Source organism: Ciona robusta, chromosome 1, assembly GCF_009617815.1.
Source record: "Ciona robusta chromosome 1, ASM961781v2".
NCBI lineage: Eukaryota > Metazoa > Chordata > Ascidiacea > Phlebobranchia > Cionidae > Ciona > Ciona robusta.
Window position 1 is genome coordinate 406415 of NC_143235.1, and position 13579 is coordinate 419993.

The 13579-nt window shown below is 38.0% G+C and overlaps 1 protein-coding gene across 3 annotated transcripts in view; it reads left to right on the forward strand.

Annotated features, from left to right (window-relative positions):
• The window catches only part of LOC149741066 (uncharacterized), a 59956-nt gene that overhangs the window by 33089 nt on the left and 13288 nt on the right, over nt 1-13579 (forward strand). For all 3 annotated transcript variants that reach the window (XM_089891138.1, XM_089891143.1, XM_089891150.1), the window contains 21 exons: nt 302-393; nt 742-919; nt 990-1164; nt 1577-1692; nt 3802-3903; nt 4163-4336; nt 4765-5037; nt 5666-5920; nt 6254-6496; nt 6760-6886; nt 7267-7406; nt 7707-7815; nt 8094-8248; nt 8651-8938; nt 9179-9436; nt 9858-9968; nt 10357-10500; nt 10958-11212; nt 11624-11828; nt 12403-12515; nt 12901-13002. In XM_089891138.1, the coding sequence (XP_089747264.1) occupies nt 302-393; nt 742-919; nt 990-1164; nt 1577-1692; nt 3802-3903; nt 4163-4336; nt 4765-5037; nt 5666-5920; nt 6254-6496; nt 6760-6886; nt 7267-7406; nt 7707-7815; nt 8094-8248; nt 8651-8938; nt 9179-9436; nt 9858-9968; nt 10357-10500; nt 10958-11212; nt 11624-11828; nt 12403-12515; nt 12901-13002 (3615 nt within the window). The remainder of the gene's footprint in view (nt 1-301; nt 394-741; nt 920-989; nt 1165-1576; nt 1693-3801; nt 3904-4162; nt 4337-4764; nt 5038-5665; nt 5921-6253; nt 6497-6759; nt 6887-7266; nt 7407-7706; nt 7816-8093; nt 8249-8650; nt 8939-9178; nt 9437-9857; nt 9969-10356; nt 10501-10957; nt 11213-11623; nt 11829-12402; nt 12516-12900; nt 13003-13579) is intronic.

Consider the following 13579-nt stretch of genomic DNA (forward strand, 5'->3'; position numbering starts at 1 on the left):
TACAAGTGTACTATGTAGAAATCATACACTATCAAACGAGACTAACTTGGGCCAAACGACACGTTACACAACGACTACAAACAGAGACTGATAATGTGAAACAAAGAATATTGAGAAACAACGATAAAAAGACGCGCGAAAGAAAGATGCCCCGCGCGTAATCAGTGTCGTCACGACATGCGCTACCGTGGTCGCGCCAAAACCGTTGGTAACCTCACAACAGGCTCGAAAATGTTGAGGCGTACAAAACCCAACAGAGTTTGGACTTAACAATTTATTAACTCCTTCCCTTTATTTCCAGTGCCAACTCTTTCCTCACCCATAGTAATTGACAAGTCAATACAATGCATTACTATCATTATAGACAGAAGTGCATCCTACAGTTTGTACCAGGTATGTTATTTATTTATATATAACTCATACTTCTACTTAAACAGTTGTAATGGCTGTCATTTTGGTAATTCCCTTCTCTTCATTGCCTTATATATTATGAGCTTTATTTTCATGTTCCCAGAGATAAATTAAACCCATCTTTTTTTAAATGAATGGATGTAACTTAGTTTTCCCCTGCATGGCGGGGCAATGACAGTCGTTATAACTTTTATGCAACTCGTACCCGCTTACAAGTTACTACATATGAAACTTTGTGGCGATAGATTTTAAGCACTCCAATTGGGCAATCCATAAGTGACTGCTGGGATTTATAGATTTCTCATTAGCGCAACCCTTTGTGTTTTTCAGATTCAAGTACTTCGTGGATCAAGTTTAGTACAAACCATAAGCACATCTGATGTTGCCTACACTCTTTGTAACTTACAACCGAACACACAATATACATTCGCAACAAGGGTATTGACTCCAAAAGGTTCCAACAGAATGCTAAACACATCGTTTACCGACGCTGCATCTGCAACCACGGGTAAGCTATAACTGGACAGCGAGCATGAGGTTTACCCCAAACACATCTAAACTTATTTTTAACTGCACAGAGCGAGTCGAGATCACATTTTCGGTCGTATTGAGTTTAGAAGTGTTTGATCCTCTTTTACTGGACCCAACCTCTACAACGTTTACAAGCTTGGCTACTCAATCATCGGCCCAACTAAGTAGTCTACTCAGAAACTTTATCATCTTTTTTGACTCGATCAAAATATTGGGTTTCAGGTAACTCTTTTTTTTGTAAAGATATGATATCACACTGTATTACATAACACTGTTATGGTCAAATAAATTCACTATGTACACAACTATCACAAGGTTACTAAAACAGCCTGAAGATCTGAAGGCATGCCTTTCAATTTAAAGTGGAATTAAACTGGGCACACATAGGATCATTGCACTGTCAGCAACCATTCAATTTAAAAAACACAGGGGAGGCAGGAATATAGTTAGACACACAATCCTGTGAAGCAAATCTAACTTATTGGTTGTAATGTTTACTGATTAATGCAGCGTAGAAATTCCAGGGTTGGCCTGGCCACCCTGCCACCCCAGGTTTGGCGCCAAACCATATGAAATCTACACCACTACTGTAATAAAATGCAAACTGAATGTTCACATCCACCTATTTACATAGACAAGGCAGTGTGATTGCCACAGTATCAGGGACCACTAACAACACCAATGCAAACGCATCAAGCACTGATATGTCTTCTGCCCCGCTCAATGGAACGTTTACCAATGCCACAACACGTAAGCAGCTGTCTAGGTTTTAATTCATGAGCATGAGGTGCATGGATACACCATGTGTGTCTGGTTTATAAAAAGACACCCATGTTATAACTCGACAGTGAGCATGAGGTGTATGAATACACCATGTGTGTCTGGTGTATAAAAAGACACCCATGTTATAACTCGACAGTGAGCATGAGGTGTATGAATACACCATGTGTGTCTGGTGTATAAGAAGACACCCATGTTATAACTCGACGGTGAGCATGAGGTGTATGAATACACCATGTGTGTCTGGTGTATAAGAAGACACCCATGTTATAACTCGACAGTGAGCATGAGGTGTATGAATACACCATGTGTGTCTGGTGTATAAGAAGACACCCATGTTATAACTCGACAGTGAGCATGAGGTGTATGAATACACCATGTGTGTCTGGTGTATAAGAAGACACCCATGTTATAACTCAACAGTGAGCATGAGGTGCATGGATATACCATGTGTGTCTGGTGTATAAAAAGACACCCATGTTATAACTCGACAGTGAGCATGAGGTGTATGAATACACCATGTGTGTCTTGTGTATAAGAAGACACCCATGTTATAACTCGACAGTGAGCATGAGGTGTATGAATACACCATGTGTGTCTGGTGTATAAGAAGACACCCATGTTATAACTCGACGGTGAGCATGAGGTGTATGAATACACCATGTGTGTCTGGTGTATAAAAAGACACCCATGTTATAACTCGACAGTGAGCATGAGGTGTATGAATACACCATGTGTGTCTGGTGTATAAAAAGACACCCATGTTATAACTCGACAGTGAGCATGAGGTGTATGAATACACCATGTGTGTCTGGTGTATAAGAAGACACCCATGTTATAACTCGACGGTGAGCATGAGGTGTATGAATACACCATGTGTGTCTGGTGTATAAGAAGACACCCATGTTATAACTCGACAGTGAGCATGAGGTGTATGAATACACCATGTGCGTCTGGTGTATAAGAAGACACCCATGTTATAACTCGACAGTGAGCATGAGGTGTATGAATACACCATGTGTGTCTGGTGTATAAGAAGACACCCATGTTATAACTCAACAGTGAGCATGAGGTGCATGGATATACCATGTGTGTCTGGTGTATAAAAAGACACCCATGTTATAACTCGACAGTGAGCATGAGGTGTATGAATACACCATGTGTGTCTTGTGTATAAGAAGACACCCATGTTATAACTCGACAGTGAGCATGAGGTGTATGAATACACCATGTGTGTCTGGTGTATAAGAAGACACCCATGTTATAACTCAACAGTGAGCATGAGGTGCATGGATATACCATGTGTGTCTGGTGTATAAGAAGACACCCATGTTATAACTTGACAGTGAGCATGAGGTATATGAATACACCATGTGTGTATGGTGTATAAGAAGACACCCATGTTATAACTTGACAGTGAGCATGAGGTGTATGGATACACCATGTGTGTCTAGTGTGTAAGAAGACATCCATGTTATAACTCGACAGTGAGCATGAGGTGTATGAATACACCATGTGTGTCTGGTGTATAAGAAGACACCTATGTTATAACTCGACAGTGAGCATGAGGTGTATGGATACACCATGTGTGTCTAGTGTGTAAGAAGACATCCATGTTATAACTCGACAGTGAGCATGAGGTGTATGAATACACCATGTGTGTCTGGTGTATAAGAAGACACCCATGTTATAACTCGACAGTGAGCATGAGGTGTATGGATACACTATGTGTGTCTGGTGTATAAAAAGACACCCATGTTATAACTCGACAGTGAGCATGAGGTGTATGAATACACCATGTGTGTCTGGTGTATAAGAAGACACCCATGTTATAACTCGACAGTGAGCATTTGGTGCATGAATACACCATGTGTGTCTGGTGTATGAGAAGACACCCATGTTATAACTCGACAGTGAGCATGAGGTGTATGGATACACCATGTGTGTCTGGTGTATAAGAAGACACCCATGTTATAACTCGACAGTGAGCATGTGGTGTATAAATAAGACAACACCCATGTTAAAAATCGTGAATCCCTTGGTCTATATTATTTGTTTCCAACACTTTGTTTCTTTCAGTTTCTACACCCAATGGACCAAATGTGACAGTGACACTAACCCCCACTGCTGTGATTGTGAGCTATACCGTTGTTGCGACTGCCACACAATATCAAATCGAAGGTAACTTCATAGTCTTATACCATTCTATATGGGTGAGGTTCTTTTGCAAGGGATCTTATTGCTTGGATATAAGTGGAGTTAGCCCACTAGTTTAAACATACTTAGTTAAATAAATTGAATTTTACTTTTATAGTTACAGTCAGACTATTTGTTTTTGAAAAATGTCAAAATAAATGTTGGTAACTTGTTTTTATAAAATCTCTAAATAATTGAAAGCATGAGATATTTAAAATACTAAACAGCTTGCATTCTGTTGCAGTTACTTGCCAAAACCAAAGTGCTTTAACATACACCACCAACATGACGTCACAAGAAGTTCCAGGAACGATAGCAAGGCCAAACACTTTATGTTCCGTTAGAGTACGTGCCCAAGTAGAAACAAACACAACCGTCGCGTTTTCAACTTATAGCAGCCCAAAGACATTCACTACTCGTAAGTTTATAATATATAATATTTTATAACATGTATATATATATAGCTTATAAAAAGTATGGAAGAAACTATAACATATATGTATATATATATATGTGTGTGTGTTGCTAGGCCTACTATAAGTCTAAAAGCAATCTAGAATTTTTTAATTTGTGATCTTAAAGAACCTTTAAAATTACCAGAATGTTTCTGTAATACTTTTTATATGATACCTATGTAAAAAGTAATCTCTTGCAACTTTTAACTAACAGAATGTTGTACATATATTTTTTTATTAATAGTTGTTTTATTTTACCAGTAACAACAATGTATACTTTCTTGTACCTCTGTCCAAATCTAATGTATAAACATTCCACAATGATGTTAACACAGTTAAATACACAGAAATGCGCGTACTTCCAACAGTCCAATACTTAATACTTTTACAGCCCTTCAAGTATTGAACCTTACTTTGCTTACACGGACCGTCGCACAAGTCACCATAAGCTTCATGTCAGTCGACCAAGCTGTAGCTTACACTGTAACCACCAACACATTAACCAACACAACCACGCTCCCAACCACTGGTAGTGGGATCATAAATGGTGTCGTGCCTGGGTTGAAGCCCAACACAACATATACAATTACTGTGGTTGCAACTGCTACAAATGGATTAGGAGTTGACATTAATGCATCTGCTTCAATCATGGTCACCACAGCTGGTATGTTTATGCAATAATTAGTTTATACAGTTGGTCAATATATATTTATCGATGAAGTATGTTTAATCAGTGTAAATCAGATAATCTTTTGGGGGATCTATCATTTACATACGTTAACATATATTGAGTTAACATTTGAAACTAAAATGTGTTGTAGCTTTATGTTTATTGAATTATTAGTTTACACAATTGAACATTAATTATCAATCAAGTATGTTTAACTTGCCATTAGTTTACTTTACACTAGTTGTTAACTTTACTTTACAGCATCTTTTCTTTTTGTTGTCTAACTTTTGAATATATTGTTTTGACTTATGACAGCCAGCGATGGCATATTTGAAAAGTTATGAATTTCTAGCTTAATGAAGTTCAAAAGATTTATTTTGGAATAGATAATTTACCTGTTTACATTTGATTTGCTGATGTCAAGCCATACCTTAATGATGTTAGCTTGTACATTTCTTTATATCCGTGATCAACAACAAAATAATGTATAATATATTAGTGGCTCATCTGGTATAAACGTTGGATACAGTGTTACAGTGTATATCCAACGTTTCGTCTGCCATACGGGGACACATCATCAGGGAAATGAAAAACAACATTAACTTTTCATATTTCCCTCCAGCTCTTATCAGTCCAACCAACATAACGACATCTTCAGTTAAATCTTCCCAGTTTGTTGTTACATGGAACCAGTTGTCTGGGGCAACTGGGTATTCAGTTACCGTGGTTTCTTCCGCACTAACCACAACCAGGACGACCCCTAATGCTGCAACAACAGTGTCAGGCTTACAACCTGGTACTGTGTATACAATAACAGTGGTTGCACAATATGTGAATGGTGAAAGTGACCCGAGTGTTGCAATCACACAAATAACAGGTAAGCCTTGGATTAAATAAATATTGTTTTTTGCTCCAACCGAGTGGTGACTAATGGGTTGTCCAAATTGTCAGTTACACAGAAAAACAATCGCCCACTAAGTTACATACGTGGTAACTCGTAAGCGAGCACGAGGTGTATGAAACAGAACACCAGTGTTATAACGATTGCGTTGCCCCGCCATGCGAGGATAAATACGTAACATATGTGGTAACTTGTAAGGGTTCACGAGGTGTATGAAACAGAACACCCGTGTTATAACGACTATGTTGCCCTGCTAAGCTTAGATTAGTAAGTAACATTCATTGTTATCTAACTACCACAATATTACAGCTCCCGCCACCCCAACTGGTTTGTCAGCCACCAGAGTCACAACAACAACCATCAGCCTTACATGGAATAGTGTACCAACTGCAACAGCATACATGGTTACCTACAACGGCCTCCAACAAACATTCAACAACAACAGTGGAAATATAACCAGTCTTACCCCAGGAACAATATACACGATAACCGTGGTAGCGCTTAACAATGCACTAAGTGGTGAAGCATCTACTGCATTGCAACGAATAACAGGTTGGGTTTAGTTTTGTCGTAAGCAACAATATATGGAGGGGTGGGGAAAGATGGGACACCTTTACCTTTTTATTCTATTTTCTCATCCAATTTGGTAGGAAAAAAATTGAAAGAAATATAAAACCGTATCCTCACTACTGCCATAGACCGTTGTTAATTGTTTAAAACAGGATCTAGATTTTTGGATCTTATTAGCTAAACGTGTCCCATCTTCCCCTGCCCTACTATAACACACAACTAACGGAAGTTATCTTCTCTCCCAGCTCCCAGCCAAGTAACATTCGTGACGACATCTGTCACTCAAACCACCATCACTACTGCATGGAACGAACCACCGGGAGCTGACCACTACATTGTTACTGTGTCTAATACTGCAATCAATCAGACACTGTAAGCATGTAATAACAAATCTCTTGTAAGCGGCATGAGGTGTATAAAACAGAACACCCAGGTTATAACGACTGTTATTGCCCCGCCATGCAGGGGGAAACTAAGTTATATCCATTCATTTAAAAAAAGATGGGTTTAATTTATCTCTGGGAGCATGAAAATAAAGCTCATAATATATAAGGCAACGAAGAGAAGGGAATTACCAAAATGACAGCCATTACAACTCTTTAAGTAGAAGTATGAGTTATATATAAATAAATAACATACCTGGTACAAACTGTAGGATGCACTTCTGTCTATAATGATAGTAATGCAATTCTAGTCAGAAAGCAAGTTACATTCATTCATAACAAACATATAATCACATCATTGTGTTTCAGATCCACACCAATGGCTTCGTACAACTTCATGGACGGGATACGAGCGGGCACCAACTACACACTATGTGTACGAGCACAAACCGCCAGTGCTAATGGAGGACCTCAGACAAGCGCACAAACGTGCACAACTCTTCAAACCAGTGAGTTGGATTTATATGACATATCCTATAAAGGGAAGTCGAAAACAACAAATGCTAACATTAATGTTAGACATATATCTGATGTACTTCCACCATTTTATTTGACATTTTACTCGTGTAGTTTTTGTCTGTAGCATATTCAAACAACTGTCTTTTGTTGTAATTCCTTTTTTATAATTAATTATATCTTTGCTGTCATATTAAAAAAGACAAATCAAATTCAGGTTTTTTTATTTAACCCAACCCCAAACCTTATTCCCCCCTCATACTAAATATTGGTGTTTAAATACATCCCCACAGCAACAAGCAATGCTACAGTACCCATGGAAATCTCAACCAATTCAAGTTCCATCACTTTTAACTGGACGGCTTCGTTCGGGGCGGTTTATTATGAACTTACCGCAACTCTGTAAGTAAAATAACTATAATATAAATAGTTAGTAATAACTTTAAATACCATGGGGTTATTGATTATATCTTGCACTGAAAGGTAGTTTTTGTTACTGTGTACTTTAATTGGGTATAAAGAAAAATGTCGAAAATTTATTTAATTTATATATATGCTGTTTAAATTCAAACCTTTAAACATTAACTTAATGGGCCTCCAAAGCTTCTGGCTGCTCATATAGTTTTATTTTAATATAGTACAGGTTACACAGTGTATAAGGTTTATTACTTTTGCCACAGAACAACAGATACAACTCAAGTTATGCGATTCAACTCAACAATAACAACTCATACATTCAATAACTTGATGCCGGGTGCTTCCTACTTTATTGGTGTGACTGCTCATAATAACTTTGGAAACACTTTTACTTTTGGTAGAATTGAAATACAAACAAGTAAGTAGCTTTTCCTATTTAATGATGAATACATTTAACATTCTATTCTTATAATGAATGTAAATTGTATTCTTGCATGGCCTGGCACCGAAAGTTGTTATAACACGGGTGTTCTGTTTCATACACCTTGTGCGCGCTTACAAGTTACTACGTATGTAACTTGTTTATCCTCGCATGGCGGGGCAACAACAGTTGTTATAACATGGGTGTTCTGTTTCATACACCTCGTGCCCGCTTACAAGTTACCACGTATGTAACTTATTTATCCTTGCATGGTGGGGCAATGACAGTCGTTATAAAAGGGATGTTCTGTTTCATGCATTTTAATTAAGCAGACGAATAAAAAAATGTTAAATTTTATTTTAAGCAAGTTTTGAAAGCAAAATCTTGTTTTCCATCCAGATCCGCTACCACCAACATTAACTATTTCTGAGGTCACCAATTCATCCATGCGTGTCACATGGAGCTCACAAAGCGGAAGCCTCTTAACATTGATTAGTGTGAAGAGGCCTGATGGCTCTGGTGTTGGTGCAGGGGTTACTATTGAGAGGAATGGCCAGTTCTTTACTAGTAATGGAATAACAACAGCATTAATATCAGGGCTGGCTCATGGGACGGAGTATAACGTGACTGTTAATGTATTTGGAAGTGCAAAGAAGAGTGATCCCACCACAGTGAAGCAAATAACATGTGAGATTTAAATTTGTATTATAATGTATTATATAATACTGCATGAGCTGAAATCCTTATCTTTATATAACCATTTATATTATAACTTTTCCACAGTTTCTAAAGTGTATGTAACTCTACAATTTATAGGTTTCAGATGATTGGTTTTGTGTATAAGTCTTCTCAGTTTTAGAACTCTAGTCTTACGTTACTGCTACGGTTTAAACTTCAATCATTGTTTATATCCTGATTCCCCAACAGTACCATCCAAGCCAATGAATATCATGCTCACAACACAAACAACATCAAGCCTTGGTTACAAATGGGACAACACAACCGGAGCTACTTCATATTTCACTGAGATAAGAGACAGTTCCAATGCATTTGTGGCTGGAATGAGCAACCCGTTAACACAGATCACATACACTGGGTTAGCAGCGGGGGCAACTTACACAACTACATTCATTGCTTTCAATGAAGCTGGAAACGGAACTGAAGCCACGTTTACAACCAGTACAGGTGAAAACAATTATAAGTTATCAGGATCTGGTGCTACAAAACATAACAAGAAATATACCAACTACCTTTTAGAGTCGCAAGGTTACGGTTATATAATTCCTATATTCATAAACTGTCTTGACTTTTTCCAGAAAATAAATTTAAAACTACATATACCTTTTAAGAATTTAGTGCTGCTACGGAAATGTAGCAGACATAAATCAAGCCCAACAAATTGTAAAATATATATTTGGCCTCAATGGCATCGTCAGTCTCTGTAAAAGAAGCACAAATTAATACAGAATAGTAATTATTACCGTTATTTCCAAGTTGTAACTTGTGTTATCAACCATTTAGATTCACTGTGCCTGGCCTTCACATTTTATAAATTAAACTTTCCACGTTATTATATGTTTATTAATTCACATACCTATATTTACAGTGATACTCCCTGGATTCAATGTAACAGTGACAAGCTTCAATACAAGTTCAATTACAATATCTTACGCAGCTGCTCCTCATGCTACTTCATATGATGTGGTTTATGTGGAAGGTGGGTGCTCGTGTAACACAGTGGGGAAGATGGGACACTTTTTATTCGATTTTATCGTTCCATTTAGTAGTAAACAAAGAATATTTAAATAGTAATGGAACCGTATACTCACGACTCCTATAGACTTTGTTAGATGTCGGATTCTTTTTTATAATCTTATATTTAAAATAATTGATTATCTAATGAATATATTACGCTAAGGTTGTACACTTGCACAAGCTTGCCATGCAAAAACCAAACAAACCCTGTTATAATGTCCAAGGAATAAACAAAGATTATAATATATTATATATACATCCAAAACGTAAAAACATATAACATATATACCTATAACACATATATATCTATATAACATGTATACATATAACACATATACATCCAACTACAGGTGGAAACAGTATGAACCTGACCACCCAATCAACCAACCCCACGATCCATGGTTTATCACCTGGTGTTCAAATCAACATTACTGTGTTCGTCAACTACCAAGTAGCTCGCAGCGATGCTAGTATCATGGTATCACAATTTACAAGTAAGTCTAATCTCTAATCTAAAAGTCGAATATAATATATATGCGTAAGTCTAATGTAAAAAAGCATAATTAGGATTAAATCTAAATTGTCTTCTCTGGATAATAATACTTTTGTGGGAAAAGAAATTGTAGTGTGCCAGAAACAGTCTGTTTCATATTAATATTACACATGGCAACAACAATATAACTCTAACGCTGGGGTTTGGTTAGATAAGAGCAGTTGTGACTTTAAAGAACTCGTATTGTATATGTATGAACTCAGTTTCAATACCATGCAGTTTATTCTCGATAATAATAAACAATAACGGCCGCCGACCTGATACACATAACATTGGAATTATGGGTATTCTGTTACAAACCAATAATAAGTTTTTTTATATTTTGTTTTTGTCTTCCTTTTACATTAATACTCGACATACCAGCAACAGTATATATAACCATACAAACTTAATTACAGAACCAAACCAGCCAACCCTCACAGCGACCGCTAACACTTCCGGCATATTCGCCACCCTAACACTTGGTGGCGGTGCTGCATACACTTTGGTAACGGCAACGGGATCTTCCGGTGATGTCATCAGTGTCAACTTTACCACCAGTGCTGACCACGTCTTCACAAACATCATACTTGGCACAACATATGTTGTTACAGCTCAATCTTTCACTGCTGGAGGATTGGGGAGTGATGTGACAACTGTAGCTGCGTTATCTGGTAAGTTTCTTATGTTTGGCATTTGCAATATGGCACTGTAGGTAGCTGTCTACCTCTACCTAGGAATAACATGGATTTAAGGCTCGCTGCTGCTGTTGCTACTGTGTAGCTTGGCACTGAGGTATACAGTTGTGGAGCGCTTTTAACTAGGAGTACACTGGTTCAAGGCTCGTTGTGGCTGTACGTGTCTTTGGGCAAGACACTTAACAGCAATTTCTCCAATCCAGTGGCCACGTAGGGGTTGTCTAAATTGTCTGTATAAACCACACATACAAGAAAGTAGATTTTTTGCAATACTTTATGAATAAGCGTTACTTTTATTAAATTGCCAAATAAATTACAAAATATCTATATTTGATTTATTTTATGCCAGTGGTAAATATATGAGACTTATACATTGATACAACACAGGTCCTGTAAAGTTGTTTACGTTCGAAATAACTCTAAACACAACAACTGTTGGTGCATACACAAGTGCTCTTGCAACCAATACAACAACTGAGTTCATGAGTTTGGCAACTATGGTTGTGAATGAACTGAACATCGCATTTGGAAACGATCCTGGGTTTTTTAAAGTGGTGGTCGATAACTTCTTCCAAGGAAGCATTGTAGCAAGGTACGATGACTTCAAAATAATGTGATTTCTTTAAGGTGACGTGCCTAAACCTCAGATCCCATGGTGTGCCTCACCCATATAGAATAGAATGTGCATATACAATGTTGGGGTAATGGGCAACTCTGGCCTAAACCTCAGATCCCATGGCGTGTCTCACTGTAGGACCTCACCCATATAGAATAGAATGAGCATATACAATGTTGGGGTAATGGGCCAACTCTGGTCTAAATCCCAGGTCCCATGGCATGCCTCAATGTAGGACCGCACCCATATAGAATAGAATGTGCATATACAATGTTGGGGTAATGGGCCAACTCTGGTCTAAATCCCAGGTCCCATGGCATGCCTCAATGTAGGACCGCACCCATATAGAATAGAATGTGCATATACAATGTTGGGGTAATGGGCCAACTCTGGTCTAAATCCCAGGTCCCATGGCATGCCTCAATGTAGGACCGCACCCATATAGAATAGAATGTGCATATACAATGTTGGGGTAATGGACAACTCTGGCCTAAATCCTAGGTCTCTTTAATAGTCACATTACCTTTAACCCACACACTTCAATACCAAGGTTCACGACATCGTCCAACAGAACAACCTCAACCATACAAACTATGACATCATCATACCAAAACAACATGCTTTTATTCAACTCATCCATATTCATTGGATTGCCTACAGATGGTGGGTCATAATTTAAACATCATATTATTGTTAACTTGTAATTAATTCGGCGAATCTAACCATGATCTGGTGCTTATATAGTGGAACGATTCTCGTTTGGTGAAATAAGAATCTGGTGCTACGAAAACGTAACAGATCCATGTTATGCTTAATACTCCTATATAATCAAGTGTAAGGTTTATTGACACCAATGTTTCATCTCTTTGCCATGGAGTAAGTTTTTTGTACTTGATAGCTACAGAAGTAAATTAATATTAACCTACTATTTTACCCTGACAATGGTAGCAGTGATGACCCTTAAACCCATTACCCCTGGTTTACAGGCAATCGTGCTAACCACTTTGCCAGGACACTGGTTTACTTAATATCATCTTATACTTAACAGACCTAAATGCTTGTTTCACCAACACTTGCCCTGCAAACGCAACTTGTAGTGACACACCCACCTCATTCAACTGTACATGTGATACTGGGTTTATCAAGAATGGTGAGTTACTGTGGTGTATATTATTATGTGTTTGTATATTACAACAATGGTCATAACCCAGGCATGGTTAAGTGTGGTGACTATGACTTGTGTATACCAGGTCTCATCTCACTGAAGACCTCACTCTTATAGAATAGAATCTTTATTATTTAGTTTTTATGAACTGTCTCAGTGGGGTCTAGATGGTAGCACCATGGGTGTTGGGGTAATATACCTACATCCCTGGTTTTGGGTGTGCCTCACTGAAGACCTCACCCTTATAGAATAGAATTTCCATTATTGAGTGTCTATGAACTGCCTCAGTGGGGTCTAGATGGTAGCACCATGGGTGTTGGGGTAATAGACCTACATTCCAAGTCTCAGGTGTGCCTCACTGAAAACCTCACCCTTATAGAATAGAATCTCTATTATTGAGTGTCTATAAACTGCCTCAGTGGGGTCTAGATGGTAGCACCCTGGGTGTTGGGGTAATATACCTACATCCCTGGTTTTGGGTGTGCCTCACTGAAGACCTCACCCTTATAGAATAGAATTTCCATTATTGAGTGTCTATGAACTGCCTCAGTGGGGTCTAGAT